Source organism: Microcebus murinus, chromosome 12 (assembly GCF_040939455.1).
Source record: "Microcebus murinus isolate Inina chromosome 12, M.murinus_Inina_mat1.0, whole genome shotgun sequence".
In the NCBI taxonomy this organism is placed as follows: Eukaryota; Metazoa; Chordata; class Mammalia; order Primates; family Cheirogaleidae; genus Microcebus; species Microcebus murinus.
Genome location: NC_134115.1, coordinates 21903259 through 21923838, shown reverse-complemented (window position 1 = coordinate 21923838; position 20580 = coordinate 21903259). Strand labels below are relative to the sequence as shown.

The following is a 20580-nucleotide window of genomic DNA, read 5'->3' as shown; positions in this document are numbered from 1 at the left end:
CCTCGGCCTCCCAGAGTGCTAGGATTACAGGCGTGAGCCACCGCACCCGGCCTTTTTTTTTTTTTTTTTTTTTTTTTGACATAGAGTCACTCTCTTGTCACCCTGGCTAGAGTGCAATGGTGTCATCCTAGCTCACAGCAACCTCAAACTCCTGGGCTCAAGTGATCCTCCTGCCTCAGTCTCTCGAATAGATAGGACTACAGGCGTGCACCACAACACCTGACTAATTATATATTATATATATATATTATATATATATTCTAGTTGTCCAGCTAATTTCTTTCTATTATTTTTCTATTTTTTGTAGAGACAGGGTCTTGCTCTTGCTCTGCCTGGTCTTGAACTCCTGACCTCAAGCAATCCTCCTGCCTCAGTCTCCCAGAGTGCTAGGATTACAGGCATGAGCCACCGTGTCTGGCCTTACATGTACATCCTCTGTACCTCACGCCCAGATCAACACAGAGTCACAGGGAGAGAGAGTTTTGCTTAATAATGATCCATTCAACTCTCCCAAAATCCCCCAAATCTATTGATTAATCAAGATAACAGTTTCTCTCTAACTCTCAGTGTAGCATTAATGCCAATAATGGGAGAGCAAAAATGGAAAATAAATAAAGGAGGAGGAAAGAAGTAAAGGGGGGAATGGGAAATAAAGTATCTGATGAGGGAAAACCATGGTACCCAATCTAAACACGTGACCTAAGGCCTACATGACCTAGAGATGAGGTCTACCTTTGCCATTAAACATGCTGAAATGTCCCAAGCAAGTCATCTGGCCTCTCTGTTCCCATTTGCCCATTTTGAGCAGAAATAATACTGCTTTCCCCACTCACAATGTCATACTGAGAATCAAATAAATGCAAACATCATAATGAAAAGGAAATACTGTCAAATATATTTAAAGCATTTAATTCATTTGTTGCTTCACAATTACTGAGCACCTATTATGGGCCAGTGGTAATGGGCTGTATGGTAATGATTCGAGATTGGAATAGAGATAACCTTGCCCCTTGAAGCTCACAGTAGTTTAGACATTACTAATAAGTAAACACACACATTTTCAGTATAAAGTTATAAGAAATATCGCTGGGGAAATACACAGTACTCCAGATCTAGGCAAGAATCTGGGGGTCAGAGAAGTCTTCCTAAGGAGAGTTAACCTAAGTTGAGACTGAAGGATAACTAGGCACTTAAGGCAAAGGATGGGGGAGAGCATGACCTAGACAGGTCATGTGCAAAGGCACTGTGGTGGGAGAGAATTTGGCCAGTTCAAGGAAAGGAAAGCAATTAGTGAGAGGTTAATAATATGATTTTAGAGGGGAAAAAAGGTTGAAAAATTAGGTTGGAGAGGTAGACAGAGGCCAGATCATGAAGAGCCTTACAAATCATTTTAAAGTTTGTCTTTTGTATTCTAAGGGAAATGGGAGTGTTTAAAGAGTTTTAAGTAGGTAAAATAACATGTTCAAATGTATGTGTTATAAGAATCACTCTGGTTATCATGTAGAGAGTAAATTAGACAAGGAATATTGGGAAGGTCAAGTAAGGAGGCTCTTTTGGATGAGAACCAAGAAAGAACAGTCAGCATGCAGAGAACTGGACAAATTCAATTTGGGCGATCATTCGAAGGTGCAGGGTAGCCAACCGGATTTTGTATATACCCTGTGGTCTGTCCATTTCTGGCATAAAATCCAACATACAAAGATGATTTGCCCACTCATTATTAAGGCAATGGTGAATATGAATTTCACAAAAGTTCCTCATCTGCTTCTGGCTCTGATAGACCACTTGTACCAAGAACAAGGATAAAAGCTAGATCAAATCCAAGATAATAATAACAACATGTGAAAGCATCAGAGAGTTACCCAAGTGACTCTTTTAGAAGTTAAAATCCTCCTGGGGAGAAGGTGAGTGCAGAGACATGAACCTAAGGGCATTTGCTAATTCATAAATTATAGCCGATGGGCTAGTTATCATCCTCCATGTGGAGGTTCTTCCAGGTTCCTGGTGACCGTTGGGAAAAGAATTTCAGGACGGCACCACGTAAGCTAAAAGCAAGCAGCTTTTATTGAAAGATTTAAAGTGAAAGTTGAAAAAGTGAAAGTACAGTGTCTCAGGAGAGAGGGCGCTGGCAGGCTTGAAAAGAGCAGTTGTGGCCGGGCATGGTGGCTCACGCCTGTAATCCTAGCTCTCTGGGAGGCCGAGGCGGGAGGATTGATCAAGGTCAGGAGTTCGAAACCAGCCTGAGCAAGAGTGAGACCCAGTCTCTACTATAAATAGAAAGAAATTCATTGGCCAACTAATATATATAGAAAAAATTAGCCGGGCATGGTGGCACATGCCTGTAGTCCCAGCTACTTGGGACTGCTTGAGCCCAGGAGTTTGAGGTTGCTGTGAGCTAGGCTGACGCCATGGCACTCACTGTAGCCTGGGCAACAAAGTGAGACTCTGTCTCAAAAAAAAAGAAGAAGGAAAAGAGCAGTTGTACCGCAAGGAAGGAGTTGTTGGTCTTAAGAAGTTTCACTAATTAAGGGGAGGACTATTCAAGGCTAAGGGATTGGTTTTTATTAAGAATTCAGGTAGTAATTTTTAGAATTGGGTTCCCTCTCATACTTTATATGGTTATTTTGGAACTGTCATGGCAATTTAAAGGGCAGAGATATTTTTAAACTATAATGCAAATGATATTGCAATTAGCCAAAGTTCATGCAAGGTGACCTAGATAGCTGACAAGCCAGTTGAAGCTGGTGCTTGTCTGTGGCCATCAGCCCCTGTAGTTAGACTTTAACACCTGCACACACTCTGCAAGCCCCTGCATCAAGCTCCTAACTCCATAGCTTAGTTAGCTTCTGCCTTAGGGTTGCTCATTTCAGCACCTGCACCCAACTCTACAAGCCCCTGCATCGGGTCTCAGCCCTGTCTCCTGGTCTCCCACTATAATAGGCTGAGAAAGTTAACAGATCTAAGAGAAGTTTCACAGGGCAATGGAAACAAAAACCAAAGTTTAAGGCCCTCTACAGAAAAAAAACAAATCTTAGTTAAATAGCCCAGGTTTTGAGACAGGACCCTTGGAAAGCTATACCCTAGAATAAGAGTTGGAAAACTACAGTCTGGAGGTCAAATCTGGCTAACTTCCTATTTCTATAAATAAAGTTTTATTGGAATACAGCCACACCCATTAATTCACATATTGTTGATAGATGCTTTTATACTATAATGACAGAGTTGAGTAGTTGTAACAGAGACTGTAGACCCACAAAGCCTAAAATATTTACTATCTGGCCCTAGCTACAAGAATTTTGCTAACACCTGCTCAAGGAGAAAGGTGAAGCAAAAATGGACCAGTTTTCATAAAGACTGAAATCCTTATTTGAATCAGCTTAGACAGAGAACAGATTAAATTTATCTACCACTCTTTTAACTTTGGAGGCACAAAAGTAAATCCTCTCAGGAGCAAAAGAATTTCATCACCCATGATCTCATCATCTCTATGATTTTCATATACAATATTCAACCATCAGTTAAAAATGACCAATCATAAAAGAAACACAATTAAATGATTGGAAATGCCAGAAGAAAAAACTCATGAGAAAAAGAATAGAAACAGAGCCAGAGGAAATGAAAGAAAAAAAAAAAAAAACTAGCTGGAGAATTATAGTAGAGAATTAGAATCTATAAACAAAATAACCAAATTAAATTTTAAAACTATAAATTTAATAACTGAATTTAAGATCTCAAAAATGTATTCACAGTAGATTAGACACATGGGGGAAATGATTAGTGAAATGGAAAATATGTCGGAAGAAAATATCTATACTGAAGCATGGAGAGAAAAAGTGATGAAATATAGAAATGAACATAAGAGACATGAAGGACATAGAGAGAAGTCTAACACACAGGTAATAGTTTTCCTTGGAGAGGAAAGAATGGGCTGAACTAATATTTGAAAAGGCAATGGGTACACTAAATTTCCAAAATTAATGAAAAATATTACTCTAACATTCAAGAGAAACTATGAAGCCAAATCAGGATAAACACAAAGAAAAAGACCTGTAGGCACATGAGGGTAAAACTGCTAAAAATTATACGAATCAAAAAAAAATTATATCAATCAGAGAAAAAAAATTGTTGTCAAAGGAACTGCAATAAAATTGAGAACAACTTCTCAACTAAAATGATGAAATCAGAAGACAATGAAATTATATCTTCAAAGTGCTGATAGAAAATAACTGGCAATCCAGAATTCTACAATGGATAAAATCAAATGAAAAAGTGAAGGCTAAATAAATACATCTCAGAAAAAACACTGGAAGGATATGTCACAAGAAGACCTACACTAAAAGAAATAATAGAAGAAAAAGATGGAAGCAAGGAAATCAGGAAGAAAAGAAGAACATGGGACAATGTAAATATGTAGGTAAGAATAAATCAACACTCACTATATATTAATAAAAGAATTATAAGACTATCTTATGGACTATAAAATATATGCATTATTAAAATACATTTCAATAGTAACAAATTGCAGAAGGATCTAAGTAGAAAGTGTTCTAGGTTCTCAGATTGTCAAGGAAATGATAAAGTATCAATTTATATGAAATTTAAATTATGTTGTAATCTCTATTGTAACTACTACAAGGATATTAAAAATATTTAGTATGACAACAGTAAAAGTAATGAGAGGAAAGGGGGAAATAGCAAAATGATAAATTAAACCCAGGTGTAACAGCAATCACATTAACTATAAAGAGACAAAGTATTTTAGTTAAAAGGTAAAAATTATCAAACCGAATTTTAGGAACCATGATGACAATATAGTATTTATTGGAGCATACCTTAAATATAATGGTATTGGAAGGTTGAAAGTTAAAGGGTAGAAAAAGACACAACATGAAAACACCAACCACAAGAAAGTTGGTGTAATACATTATTATCAGACAAAACAGACTACAGAACAAGAAGAATTACTTGAGATTAAGATAAATATTTCTTTATTATTAAATGGCCAATCCTCAAGAAGATATATCAATTCTAAATTTGTGTGCACTAATAGCATAGCTTCTAAATATATAAAGCAAAAATTGACAAAACTGGATGAAGAAAGAGATAAATCCACAGTCACAGTGGGGAACTTTAATCTTTCTCAGCAACTCTATTAACCAGCAGGAAAAAATATGTAAAGATATAGTATATTTGACCAACATGAGTAACAAATTTGACCTAATTAGCATATATATTAAACATTGTTATCAACAATGACAAACTATACTTTCTTTCCTAATACAAATGAAACATTTACCAAAATCGACCATCTGCTGAAGCATAGATCAAGTCCTAACAAATTTCAAAGTGTTGCAATCATAGAGTTATATTCTGTGGCCACATGAAAATAGTCTAAAAATCAATAATAAAGCAAAAACAACAAATAACTCATGGTAGAAGAAGAAATCACAATGTAAATTTTAATATACTTTAAACTGAATGCTAATGAAAATATGTCATTTAAAATCATGGGACTCAACTAAAGTTTTGTTTTGAGGAAATTTTATAGCCTTAACAGCATAAGATGTTTATTTTGTGTTTTGGGGGGTTTTTTGTTTGTTTCTTTCTTTGTTTGTTTTTTTGTTTTTGAGGCAGAATCTCACTCTGTCACCCTGGCTAGAGTGCCCTGGCATCAGCCTAGCTCACAGTAACCTCAAACTCCTGGGCTCAAGAGATCCTCCTGCCTCAGCCTTCCAGGTAGCTGGGACTACAGGTATGTGCCACCATGCTCAGCTAATTTTTTCTATATATTTTTAGTTGGCTAATTAATTTCTCTCTATTTTTAGTAGAGATGGGGTCTTGCTCTTGCTGAGGCTGGTCTCAAAATCCTGAGCTCAAATGCTCCGCCCGCCTTGGCCTCCCAGAGTGCTAGGATTACAGGCGTGAGTCACCTCGCCCTGCCTTTTTTTTTTTTTTTTTTTTTTTTTTTTTTGAGATAGGGTCTCACTCTTGTTGCCAGGACTAGAGTGCCATGGCATCAGCCTAGCTCACAGCAACCTCAAACTCCTGACCTCAAGCAATTTTCCCGCCTCGGCCTCCCAGAGTGCTAGGATTCCAGGCGTGAACCACCGTGCCCAGCCAAAGAATTTTTTTATAGAGACAGTATCTTACTATGTTGCTCAAGCTGGTCTTGAACTTTTGGCCTCAAGAGATCCTTCCATCTTGGCCTCTCAAAATGCTGGAATTATAGGCATGAGCCATCGCACCAGCCCAAAGTTTTTTGGAAAGTTATTATTTTAACAGCTAAAGGAAAAACCATTGACATAAGGGGGTAAATTGGACAAATTTGCACTTTGGAAGGATCACTCCAGCTGCAGTGCAGAAAACAGACTGGAGAGGGCAAGGGGGAAGTGCCGAGAACAGCTGGGAGGCTACTGTCAGCTGTTTAAAAAAGAACATTAAATTCAAATAAAAGATAGAAGAACAGATAATAATAGTAAAGATAAGAGCAAAACTTAAAGACACAGGAAACAGACACATAACGAAAAAGATAAATAAAACACAAGGTTGATCTCTGGGAACAACAAATACAAATAGTGTTGAAAACAGCTCAAGAAAAAAAGAGAGTAGAGGGAAAGAAGGCATAATTTACCAATACTAGTAATGAAACCATGATACAACTACAGATTCTACTAACATTAAAAGGTAAGAACAACTTTATTTTAATAAGTGTTAAAATTTAGAAGTAGCACAGACAACTAGAAAAACTCAACTTGCCAAAACTGGCAGGGAAGTTTAAAATCCACAATTCCAAACATTTAAGAAAGAAACACACTGATTTCACAAGAATTCTTCCAAAGAACAGAAGATGTGAGATTTCCTAACGTATTTTATGAACCTGGCATAACCTGGATATCAACGCCTGGTAGGGACATCACAAGAAAGAACAATTAGAGGCAAGTCTCTCTCATAAACATAGATGCAAAAAAGTTTTTAAAACTAGTCCCAAGTCAAATTCAACAGTGTGTGGTAGGATAGTCACCAAGTTGGGATTTCCCAGGAATCCAAGGGTAAATTAACATTCACAGAGCAACCCACATAATTCACCATAGTAATAGAATAAAGAAAAATGATATGATCACCTCAGTAGATGTCAAGTAGCAAAACTACTTCATAAAATCTGAAATTTAATCATTATATAAAATCTCAGCTACGTAGAAATAGAGGACAACTTTCTTTTTCTTTTTTTTCTTTTTAGAGACCGGGTCTTTCTATGTTGCCCTGGCTAGTGTTGAACTCCTGGCCTCAGGCGATCTTCCTATTTCAGCCTCCCAAAGTTCTGGGATTATAGCCATGAGCCACATGCCCAGCCCCAGGAAGACAACTTTCTTACTTTGATAAATGATGTTTATAAAAGCCAAATAAAAAAAGCAAATAGCCGGGCGCGGTGGCTCACGCCTGTAATCCTAGCTCTTGGGAGGCCGAGGCGGGCGGATTGCTCAAGGTCAGGAGTTCAAAACCAGCCTGAGCAAGAGCGAGACCCCGTCTCTACTATAAATAGAAAGAAATTAATTGGCCAACTGATATATATATATAAAAAAAAAAAAAAAATTAGCCGGGCATGGTGGCACATGCCTGTAGTCCCAGCTACTCGGGAGGCTGAGGCAGAAGTATCGCTCGAGCCCAGGAGTTTGAGGTTGCTGTGAGCTAGGCTGACGCCACGGCACTCACTCTAGCCTGGGCAACAAAGCGAGACTCTGTCTCAAAAAAAAAAAAAAAAAAAAAAAAAAAGCAAACATCATAGTTAATTGTGAAATACTAAAAGACTTTCACTTCAGATTAGGAATGAGATCAGCAATGCCAACTATTACTGTTCCTATTCAACAATGGACTGTGAAACCTAGTCAGAGAGCAATAAGGCAAGCAAAAGAAGTAAAAAAATGCAAATAAAGGAAAGGAAGGAATAAAAACTGTCTTTTCACATGCACCAGCAGTCCCCAACATTTTCGGTACCAGGGAGTGGAAGACAAATTTTCAATCGACCGGGGGGAGGGGATGGGAATGGTTTGGGGATGAGTCATGTGCATTACATTTATTGTGCAGTCAGACCTCTCTGCTAATGATAAGCTGTATTTGTAGCTGCTCCCCAGGGCTAGTATCACCGCCCCAGCTCCACCTCAGATCATCCAGCATTAGATTCCCAGGAGGAGTGCCAGCCTAGATCCCTCCCACGTAGTTTACAGTAGGGTTTCAGCTCCTATGCCACGGATCTGACAGGAGGTGGAGCTCAGGCGGGGGTGATGCGAATTGTGGGGAGCAGCTGCAAATACAGATGAAGCTTCACTGCTAGCCCCACTGCAAACCTCCTGCTGTGTGGCCCCAGTCCTAACAGGCCACAGGCCAGTAACAGTCCACAGCCCAGGGGTTGGGGACAGCAGACATAGATGATCTCATGTGTATGTAAAAAAAACTATAAATCTACAAATGAATTTAGAATAGCAAGTAAATTTATCAAGTTTGCTGCATATAAGGTCAAGAATACAAAATTGCCTGCATTTCCTTCTCTTTTCCTACTCTCCCACTCTTTCTATTGTTCGTTCTTCATTTTCCAAATCAAAGAAAGTGGATTCTTGCCTGCATTTCTACAAATAATCACAAATGATTAAAAATCAAACAAAAATGTCAAAGAAAACCGCAAGAGCATCAATATACAGAATACTAAGGAATAAATGTCACAAAAATGTGCCTGGCTTTCTTTCAAACCACGAATCCCCTTTCTTTGATTTGGGGAACTTTCTAAAATGTGTAAAATAGAAAGGCAGTATTCAAAAATTAACAGACACTGCATTAAACAGAGACTACAGAACATTTCGGTGAAAGGAGATTTCTGACACATTGACTTATGATGAAGTTTGTCTTGACTATTACAAAGCAGATAATGTACTGACACAGGTAGCAAAACCTAACTCACAAAGATGCTCACCATACTCTGAGTTGATTTTACTGTACAACAAATGCTGTGGCCCATCATTATCCCTGGGCCCCATGTATGGCAAATTCTTCTACCACATTAGAAACCCATTCAGTTACAAACTCAGTTAAATATCAGCATATATAGCAGCCAAAGTCACCTCTCAGCAAATTCAAACCTGTTTTTGTAGTAAGCACTGACTTAACTTCCAGCAAATTTTGCAGAATGAAAAAAATACTTAAATCCATAAACACGTATCCCAAAGTGTCCCAGCTATTCTTAGGCAAGGTAGAGGGACGGGTGATTAACAGAAAGCAACAAAGAAAGCAATTGTAATAAAATAGTGACAAACATTTCATTCCATTAGAAAAGAAATCAACCACAATATTCTTTGCTGAAAAGAATGGAGAAGTGAAGGACCTCTTGCCAAAAGCAATTGCAGTACATTAATATTAAACATGATCTAATGAAGTCAGAAGTTGTTTGGGGAAAACATTCAGCATAGTAAAGGCATATTCTGCATGATAAATTCTTAGCAGAAAAGAAGGGATTTAAATCTCTTTTCTTCTTTCACTTGGGATTGATTTTTTTCACACTAAAACAAAAAAATAATGAAGAGTGAACAATAGAGAGAGAGAGAGGGAGTAGGAAAAGAGAAGAAAAGAGCAAAAAAGAAATACAATTTAAGTCACATTTTTGTCTGAAAAGTTATAAGAGGAAGCATATTCAGTGCTTACTATTCTTGCAAATTTAAAATGTCTAAATTTAAGAATAAGGATTATCTTTGTATGACAGAAGAAATATTAACGCTCCGAGATTGAGGAATAATTTTGATTTTACATCTAGCAAAAGCAATGATTTCTTTCCCCTACCCACAACACCTTCCCAAGCAAAACAGTCTTCCCTCTTCCTAAGCAAAACAGGCAATGTAATTCCCTTTGGGCTTTGTAACCATTTCAGGAGAGGGATGATTCACTCTGGGCAAGAGAGAGACAGAAAAAAAAATAGTTGGCTCTGTTCCTTTCCTATCTGACCTCCTTAAAAGGATCTTTTCGAAGCTGTTAATCCAGCTACTAAAATAGCAAGCAACTATTCTTTATTAAAGGTCAAATGGAACTACCAATAGAAAGGAGAGGGTTTGTTTTTTCAAAACCTAGAGCATAGTTTTTCCACTTAGTCCTAAAGTAAGAACAATTGCGGTTGTTTTCCTCTTGTCCCGTGGCTTCTGTCAAGGCCTCCTGCAAATAACTATGAAAGGCCATTTGGGTAAAGTGTGGTCTTGATCGGAGTGTGCCTGGTGATCAGTGGCTGAAATCTCACTGCCAGCTGGTTCCCGGAAACACACACACACACAAATACACATGCGCACACACGCACAAAGCCCCAGCGTGATGATTCAGCAATTTAATGGATCTTCAATTTGGCAGTCGTCCCCCAGTGCACATCCCTGGAGAAACAACAGAATACAGGTTGAGGAGTCTGGCGGGTCTGTAGCTGTTGGCTTTTGGCACAATCCCAGAAAATAACCAAGCACCAACTTTAGGCCACCATCACCATATAATGTGACTTTTATGAATGTTCAGGTTGCAGTGTGTTTGAAAATGATAACAAACGGATCTTAGAAGCAGATGGGAGAAGAGAGAAGAGTAAGAAGGGCAGGGGGGAGATGAAAAGGAAGAAGAGAAAGAAAGCAAAGAAAAAAGAAGAACCATACAGCAGAAACAGAAATGGGTAGGGAAAGGAAGAGGCTAACAGGTAGACACATTTCCAAAAATCAGGGCCATTTATCATCTTATCTACATGAGCACTTTCTCTTCTTAGACAAATAATTGGAAAGTAATGCCACATAAATATGCGCCTTCCCAGGTGGAAGTGGATGCTAATGATTTGTATCCTGAAATGTCTACATTTTGGGGTATGCCCTATTAAAAGAGAATGACAGCAAGACCTAGCTACTGTAAGAAGTATTAATTTTTAAAAATGCAAATTATTTAAATTTTGTTAAATAGCCCACAAAACCTGAACACACTCTTGGCCATGGCTGAGTCAACTATTGACATTTACCCATGACGTCCAGTCAGGACCCAAATGACAGAGTGACAAGGGAGATTACTAGAGAAGCACCTACTTCTAATTGGCATATAAACGATCTTTCAACAACATCCATAATAATCATATTCTACCTCAATGTCTGAATAGAATGATACACCATCATGCAAACACTGATACATAGCTACAGCAATAAAACTAAAAAGATTCAAGTATGATTGAATTTCAACATGTATTTTCTATATTTGGAGAAAAACCTCAGTACATATAGAAAAGAAATTTGGAGCAGAAAATAATAAGGTGACTAGACTAGAAGGGAAGCTGATTAAAGTGTAAAGTTATTAAAGGAATCCCCATAGCTTGATTGAGGGATGGGAAGTAGCTGACACATTGTGTGCAATCCTGCATAAACCCCTACTGTGTGCAGCAAAGGATAGTTAGAGCTGACAGATCTCCATGACATCATCAGGTGTCTTTACAAGACGACTGATGCAACAAAATCTTTAGACTTAGTTTTATCTATTTAAAACAAGAAACTGGTATATGTGTTTCAGAAAGCATATGAACTAATATTCATAATTAATTATATTTCTATGTTTTCATTGGTTCCAGGAAGTTCATATTCAAAGTTTCAAACCACATATTCTTTTTACTCCGCCAAATTTATAACTGTATCTGATTTTACCCCTTTCTCTACTTGTTTTCATTTTTCCTGATCCTGACTTTTTTTTTCTGTTTTATTGCATTGCATGCATTTTTGTAAGCCAACTCAAATAGTCTATGGAAGAAGGAAGGGCAAAATAATGAAATAAATAGTAGCTAGTTAGATAGATAACTGAACTATGCAAGTAGATACCACATTTAATATAAATGCAGATATATGGAAACAATGAGTATATATACTATATGATTTCATTCATATAATATACAAAATCAGGCAGAATCTATCTGTAGTATTAGGGGGAATGCACAGGAAAGGTAAAATTATAAAGAAAAGTAAATAAGAGTATACCATAAAAATCAGAATACTGGTTATCTCTAGTTAGGGAGAGAGTGGGCAGGGATGGCAAGTGGCAACAAAGAGTTCTTCTTTACCTGGATAATATTTTAAAAGGTGTTCCCTTCGTAAAAACCCCTTGACCTGTATACATAGATTTTGCATTATTTTTAGTCCATGTATTATGCTCCACAAAGGGCTAAAATTACATCTGTTTATTTATTTATACAACCAAAGGATAAAAATGAAAACAAATGCTTTCAAAATACCAAAACTAATTCCATCAAGATTTCTAAAAGCTTAAAGAAAGGGTTTATTGTTTAGAAGGAACAACGTCCAAATTCTAGATATTAAGAACGTTGGAAGGATGGACTGGAGAATGGGATGGAAATTAAAGTATTATAGCACTAACTAAATCAATGCAGTAATAAAAACAGAGAGCACATAAAAAGTCTTGCAAAATTTATTTTATGAAAATATTTATTGAGGGTCTACTACGTGCCAGGCCCTGTTCTAGGCACCAGAGACACAACAGTGAAGCAGTGCACACAGCACGTGAGGTCTCTTTTCTCATGAAGCTTACATCCTGGAGTGAGGGAGGAGGAGGAAGGAGGAGACTTGGTGATAGGCAGAAAGTCAGATAAGTAGACAGATGAAAACAAGCATTCTAGTAGGAGGGAATAGTTTATAGAAATCCTCAAAGGTAGCCGGGCGCGGTGGCTCACGCCTGTAATCCTAGCTCTCTGGGAGGCTGAGGCGGGCGGATTGCTCGAGGTCAGGAGTTTGAAACCAGCCTGAGCAAGAGCAAGACCCCGTCTCTACTATAAAGAGAAAGAAATTAATTGGCTAACTAATATATATATATATATAAAAATTAGCCGGGCATGGTGGTGCATGCCTGTAGTCCCAGCTACTAGGGAGGCTGAGACAGAAGGATTGCTTGAGCCCAGGAGTTTGAGGTTGCTGTGAGCTAGGCTGGCGCCACGGCACTCACTCTAGCCTGGTCAATAAGCGAGACTCTGTCTCAAAAAAAAAAAAAAAAAAAGGAAATCCTCAAAGGTGGAAAGAATTTGACATAGCTGAAAATCTGAAAGGTCCTTGTGCCTGGAACACAATTGGAAAAGGGTGAAATCTCATCAGATGGTGTCAGAGTAGGCAGAAGAGAGGTGATGCTATGGTTGCTAAGGGTAGAGGTAGGGTGCTTCAATTTTGACTGTGATGGATTTTAAACAGGGGATTGGTATGACCTGACTTACATTTTTAAAAGGTCATTCCGACTACTTCATAGGCAATGGATTTTATGGAGGAAATAGGGCGACACTCAGGCAGCTACTGCAGTACTGAAGGAGAGACAGAATGGCGGCTTGGATTGGGTCACTAATAGTGATCATGGAAAACATGAGTGGATACAGATTATGTCCTAGATGGAGGGTCAGCAGGACTTGCTGATGGATCAATATGGAGGAAAGAATCAAGTACAACTCCTAGATTGCTGCTTGAGTAATTTGTCAGGGCCTTTTACTGAAATGGGGAAGCTAGAATAAAAGCAGGCTTGGAGGTACAGGGGACTAGAGGGTTCCACTGCGGCCACGTTAAGGGGGCGGTGCTCATTAGATATGCAAGTGAAGATGTCACAGGGCATTGGATATATTATCCGGAATTCTAAAGAGAGGTTGGAAATACAAAGAGTCACAACCTGTGCATAATATTAAAGTTTGGAACTAGATGAAGTCACCTAAAGATATGTATAGAAAAAAAAAAAATGTCCCAGGATGCATTCTAGTGCGCTCCAATACTTAGAAATTGAACAGAGGAAAGGGAGCTAACAAGCAAGTTAGCTAATGAAAAGTAAGCCCAACCTTTTGCACATTAAAGAACACGTTGAAATTATGTTTTTTTTTCAGCACAGCAGGCTAAGTGGTATACGTAAGGTCTCCCCCAAGAACTGAGGGGATCAGTATCTTGACCCTCCTGAAATCCACTTATAGCTCACCAGCATGCCACAATATGACATGTTCTAGGCTATGCCCATGGGAATGAAAAGCAAAGAACAATCAAATTGATAAGTTACTTAGCTCATAGTAAATTCAGATTTCTTTGGTAAGAAGTTTATAATAATACACTCTCCACCGAGGTCTACTTATGATGCTTTTAAAGACTCTTCCAAGTCTCAACCATAAATATCTAGTCTCACGACATCTGAAAACAGACATTTTCTAAAATTCCTTATGGCAAAGGTGTGCATAAAATGTTTGCGTTCTTTTAAGACCTAGAAGAATACATAAATACACCTTCTAGAAATGTGTATCAAATTAATGATTATTTAGAGCACCCCAAAATACAAAGTAACATCACAGCTGCTTATAAAAAGAACCCTTTAGAAAGAGAACTATTCATGTTATGAAAATTAAAAAATGCTAAAATTATTTATAGGAACAGAGAAATCAAGTTTTCTTAGGTTCAATGTTACTACATGATTGAAAAACTATAAAATCTAAAATTGAGTTCAGTGAAAATAGCAAAATTGGACTTAATCATTCTTTTTTCATATTTACTAAAGATTCAGGAGCTTTTTTAAATTGACCTATTGCCTCCAAATACTTTTTACCTCTGAACATTTGAGTTATTTCTTTAAAGTCAAGACTCCTTGGATCACCATTCTTCAGTTCCCTCTTGCCAGAACTATTCAGTGATGCTCCATCTTACACACACACACACACACACACACACACACACACACACACACGCCTTAGCCAAAGGTCTCCAGAGCCCTCTTTTCATCACAATAAGCCACCTACCTCTTCTGCCTCCAGGGTTTAGTGAATCCGGCTGTCACAGGTAGAGGCTGTTCATCCTCCCAATTTCCAAGTGACAAGGAAGTGATGTCCCCATTCTGCCAGCCTTCCCAATGCCATTTTTCAAGCCTAACCTTATGAAAAATCTCTGAGTTTCTTAAAACAAAACCCTTTGCCATAGCTCTATTTCCTGGTAGCCCTGCAAACTCACACCAAGGTTATTAACAAAAGGGTCTGCATCCCTTTTCATTCCCTGAATATCATCATCAACAATAACAATAAGGTCATATCTCTGTGCCAACGTATTTCAGTTTCATATTATTTTACTATTTATAGAGAATCAACGACGGGCTACATTTCTTTCCCACTAAATAACACATGTATATTTTAACAATTAACCAGATTTCTTAGTTTACAAGATATTGAAACAAAATCTTCTCTAGTGCCTGCCTGCACCACACATTTGCGCCGCCCAACAACTTCCCTCTCGGCTGAGACCCCCAATTACCTTAATTTTCCTTCTGCTCAGTTGCAGAAATAATGGTTGTTTACTTATTTCAGTTGAGGGCACAGTTTCCTGCAGAGCATTTTTACAGACATCCATTGCCAGAAAACTATTTAAGGCATCTTTACGGGGGGCATCAGTTATAAAAACTCTTGGAACTTTTCCCCTCCAAATTGTGATAGAGACAAAGGAAGGAAAGAGTCCTCAAAAAAGTAGAGTCAACATTTTCTTAGTCTTTGTTTAGTTCTTTCAGTCTGTTCATTACTGTTTTTCACTTTCCTGTGTTAAACACTTCTGAGAAAAATCTGTCTACCATGTTCAAAATGAATTATTGAAAGGAAAAAAAAAAAAGCCTTATAGAAAACCAGAGCAGTGTCCTACGTGATAAAATAACTGAATTTTTGTGGTCATTTGGTGACACCAAAGTCGACTGCTAATGTCTAGCTTAAAAACTACTCTTTGGAAGCAGGGGCCTCCACCAAATGGAGAGGGAAGGCAGATTAGTTGATAATTGAGGGCGTGTGCCCAGACCCCCAGGGCTGAAAACAGGCCAAGTGAAGACGGAACATGTGACAAGATGGGGGGAGGGGAGGAGGTGACATCTGAATATAAAAGTCCTGACACACTATCGCCAAAATGAAAGGTATGCATTTTGCCATCCACACAGTATTGTAGAAACCAAGCATGTAAAAATATCAGATGATATTTTCACATGGGAATGCGAAATTCTGGCCGGAATTCACTCTGTCTGGGGGCAAGAATCACCTCTGGGAGCTATTAAAGCAGCCACAGTGGCTTTTCCAGCTCCCCGGCAGCGGTGCAAGCAGTTCCCTTTCATATTCTTGTCTGGTGAAACAGCAAAGGCCCTTCGTGCCTGTTTTTAAATGCACATTTTTAATATTCCGTATAATGCTACTCTTTAACAAACTCTTTACTCCCTGCCTCTCTGATGAAGCTTCCCGTGGTCTTTAAAGGGATTGTTAACCCAAGAATGGATCACACTCTTTCTACATGAGCAGGCCCAGAGACACTCCATTAAGCCTTGCAGCGTAATGGAAGTCGCCGTCTCTCACCTCTGAGGAGCTGAGCCAGCTGCTCGGTGAGGAGCTCGGGCGCCTCCCGGAGAATCTCCTGCAGCACGAGGAGGGAAGAGGAAGGCTCGCGGAGCTCAAACCTGGCCCCGCTCTGCTCAGCCGGATTGATGACTTTGACGACCGCGGATTCTAAAGTTTTGTCCTCGCTGGAAAGCAGATGGAGGAGAAGGAAGAGAAAGAGACATGGCATGTTTTCCTCTCACTTTCTGGAATTATTTCATCTCCGCTCTCGCACAAATGACTTCCTCTCAATAACCAAAAATGTGAGGTAAACTTCACGTGGCTCGGAAGAATAGAACCTTAGTCTCCGTGTTTCCACATTTCGTGTCAACTCATTTCTCTTCCCCAAGAATCTTAAGATACCTTCATACCTTAGCAGCTTTATCTCTTGTTCCACTTTGAAAAATAATAATGATAGCTAACATTCATTGAGCTTCTACTACAGGCCAGACACTATGACAGATACTTTAGGCGTATTATTATATTTTATACTATGAAATAACCTCAAAAAATGAGTGCTCTTAAAACCCCCACCTTACAAATGGGGAAACTGAGGCACAGGGAGGTTTAAGACATCTGTCCAAGGTCACATGAATAAGTAGTAGACTAGCTGGTATTGAAACTCTGAGAATGTAGATCCAAAGCTTGCACATCCAGTCACTGTGGTATAGAAAAAATACTACTGTGCTTATTTATTTCAAGAATTGTTCATTATATGTGAGATAGAATTGGAGTCTACCAAAGGCAGGAAGAGAGATATGGATGAAACTAACTTTATTCTTTCTGTCTGTCAAAAACAAATGAGTGACAATTAAGGAAATAAAATCTCAGTTCATTTTTGAAAAGTATTCTGTTTCATAAACAATCCCAAAGCCAGAGTTCACCACTTTAGTCTCAAAATCAGCATAAATTTTTCCATTTGAATTGGTAACAAAACTCTTCCTCGGAATTTGACACACACACACAATGGCTTCTAGCATTGTCTTTTTCTGTGTCTATTTGCATTAGTTGGTTTGAAAAAGTTAACACATAAATTTATGTCGAGCATATGATTATTTTGAATAACCTTTAGGGATACTTTGGGCAAGTCATTTACAACACTGAGTTACAGGTTTCTTATCTGTAAAATAAGAGGTTTAAACTCTTAACAAATGAATATTCAAAAATCCACCCTTCTCTTATATTACAAAATGCTGTGAATGAACAAACCAATGATCAAATGTTCATAGTCATCTCTACATATTTTTCCATTTCACTTTACTAAGATTTCTTTCTTAAGAACTATTCGGTTTTATCTAGTGTTTAATTTCAATTTTCGTCACACACTTTCAGCATCAATACAAAAGACTATTGTGTTGCTCTAAGAAAATGTTTGAAATGCTTTAAGATTATAATTTTGGTTAATTTTACAAGAATTTTTCCACTTAAAGATGTCACATTTGAAATGTAAAAGTAAAAACAGAGGATCAGCATAGCCCAAATTTTGCCATAAGAGAAGAAAAAGACATTTCCTTTCCTTTGGGTGTCCTCTAATTTGAACATATCTCCTAATCCAAACACATCCTGAACAAGGTGACATTTTGCCCAGAAGAACCTTCCTCTAGCCACTGAACAACCAGCGCCTCCCACTGAGTCTTACCTTGCCAGCTCGCTGCTGCTAACAAGTGTTATAGATAACTTCCCTTCGTCGTTTAGCTGATGCAGGTTAATTTCATCCCGGAATATGTGGAATGATTCCGGGATATTTAGCTCTTCTAAAATAAATCTTGTCTCGGTGAAGTAGATGAATTCAGTTCTTGGTATGTTTAGGACTGGTAAACAGAGAACCCCAGGTGGACCTACCTACCAAGAAAAAAGTTGGTTGAATCACTGAAAACAGCATGAGGAAAGGGTTCAACTACATTTCCTCTAGCCGGAGAGTAGCTGCTAAAGGGAATGTAAGTCTTTTGGCCTCACTAAACCATGTGACATTCATAACCAAATTTTCCTGAACCCAATTAGTAGAGCATTACCCACTGGTAAGTGGCCCCTAATATTATTTAAACTCTTATTACTCTACTTGAAATGTCTCATGCCTTACTTGAAATATTTTATCTCACTTCAACCCCTCTACGATTTATATATATATATATATATATTTTTCTTTTTTTTCTTAACATCTTTATCTTCTGTCTCCCCTTTCTAACATTAAGAAGGCAAGTTTTTTTGGTTGTTTTTTTCAGCTATGTTTCTAGTACATAAAACAGTCTGGCACATAGTAAACATTAAATACATACTTATTGAATGAAATAAATGAATCAGCCACTACTATAGTACACAAAGTACAAAGCCATTCCAACAAAGTGGGTTTTCTTCCACCTGTTGTGTTAATACTGAATCGCAATTGCATAATAATCACTAACTTTTTGTGTATGGCAAGTTATTTTTCACAATTAATTAAGAGTTCTTGCCAACTCTTGAGAGGAGAAGACTGAAGAAACAAGTCAAGGGCATTTATTGAAACCTTAAAATCTGTACCCCCATAATATGCCGAAATAAAAAAAAAAAGGTAAAAAAAAAAAAAAAGAAAAAGAAAGAAACAAGTCAAGAGCATGTGGCCCGAACCTACCCTGTCAGGACCTACTCTGAAGTTGGTGTCAGCAGAACCAGGTAACAGCCCCGGGCGTTGCTGGGAGACAGCGGCCATTTTCCTCTCACAGTTTTCCTTAACTATTGAAGGGGCTCACTTACCCAGAGTGAGAAGGATTTAAACAGGGTCATGCATACGGAACTGCAAAGCTCTGTGTTTTCCTTATGTGTTAATCCTCTGAGAGGAAGTAGTGAGATTCTCAGAAAAAAATTTAAATGGGAACATAGACCACTAGCAGGGGGTGGAGCCCAGTAAACTGAGAGAAAATCACAGAGAAGTGACAAAATTCTCAGTATGTGACCCTTCAGTAATTCCACATTTGTCTCCACACTCAGTGGGAGCCTTCAAAGAAGAAAAGAATCCACATCTCCTCATTTTTATCTATCTATCTAACTATCACAATTACTCCCTCCACCAAAAAAAATTACTTTTCCTGTCCCTTTTGTTAGATGTCATTATATTCATTCAAGACATTGTAGTATGTCATTCAATGACATTGGTGGTGGTGTCATTATTATTATATAATTTCCTTAAAAGTCCATGCCAGTGTCAGTCTAAAAAGCAATCCAGTTCAGTCAACTCTATGTTCTCTAGACAAGCAACACTTTTTTTCTAGGAGTCAAAAAACCAGTTAGTAAGATTAGTGTTCAATATGCATGTCTTGGCACAAGCCCATTCATCTCTTCATACCAATTAATCTCCTTTGTAAAGTTCAACAAATTTTAAGATAAATTTGAGATAAAGCCCACATGTAGAGATGAGAATATTTTACCCGGCATTTTTGTCAGCTGCTGCCCTAGAGCAGTTTTTGCCACCCACAGCTCATTCTGGAAGACTGGGTTTCATGTGAATTTAAATCGCTCTAGAGCAGCTATGCATACTGTCAGGGGCCAAGGACCCAAACAAAATTGGAATAAAACAAATCAGACTCTGAAAAATTAAACATTGTGTGACATTGGAAATAGCACCCAAACACTCATAATGTACATTTTTAGGCTTTAAAGTAATAAAACCCAGTATCGTGGGATTGAGGTTTTAAAGCAATTTATTGAAAGGTCTTTTCCACTTCTATAGGTATGTCATATGCTTCACAGCATATGAGAGATTCTCCCTCGAGGCGGATCATCACTAACTGAGAATGACCTTGCTGTACAAAGTCAGGGCTAAAGACAAAACCAAACAAGGTTTACAAGATGTAGATTTGACATATAATACCTCTGCCACTGAAAATTCTAGCCAATGTGATTTTTTAAATTTAAGTAAAATAGATAGTAGTAAATAGTAAATATAATTTACCATCTTTGTGGTTCATGTAATGTTCACACAAGTTATTCTGTACGTATTTTTCTACTCTTAAGAGTATCCAATAACGATGATGTAGGAAAATAAGAAATTCTGCTCCTTACTTTTGTTAGTTCCCTAAATTCCCATAAAATTAATCAACTATTATAAACATTCTAAAGTTTTTACTTGAAAGCCTTGACCTTATTGTAGCAATGTTTTATAAAGAGAGTTGGTAAGAAGTAACTAGAACAATGCCTAACATATAGGAAGTGCTCAA

The 20580-nt window shown here is 38.0% G+C and overlaps 1 protein-coding gene across 9 annotated transcripts in view; it reads right to left on the bottom strand.

Annotated features, from left to right (window-relative positions):
- The window catches only part of PRUNE2 (prune homolog 2 with BCH domain), a 260827-nt gene that overhangs the window by 194999 nt on the left and 45248 nt on the right, over window positions 1-20580 (bottom strand). For all 9 annotated transcript variants that reach the window (XM_076008613.1, XM_076008612.1, XM_012759788.3 and 6 more), the window contains exons 3-4: window positions 18030-18232; window positions 16370-16536 (exon numbers count right to left, since the gene is read on the bottom strand). In XM_076008613.1, the coding sequence (XP_075864728.1) occupies window positions 16370-16536; window positions 18030-18232 (370 nt within the window). The remainder of the gene's footprint in view (window positions 1-16369; window positions 16537-18029; window positions 18233-20580) is intronic.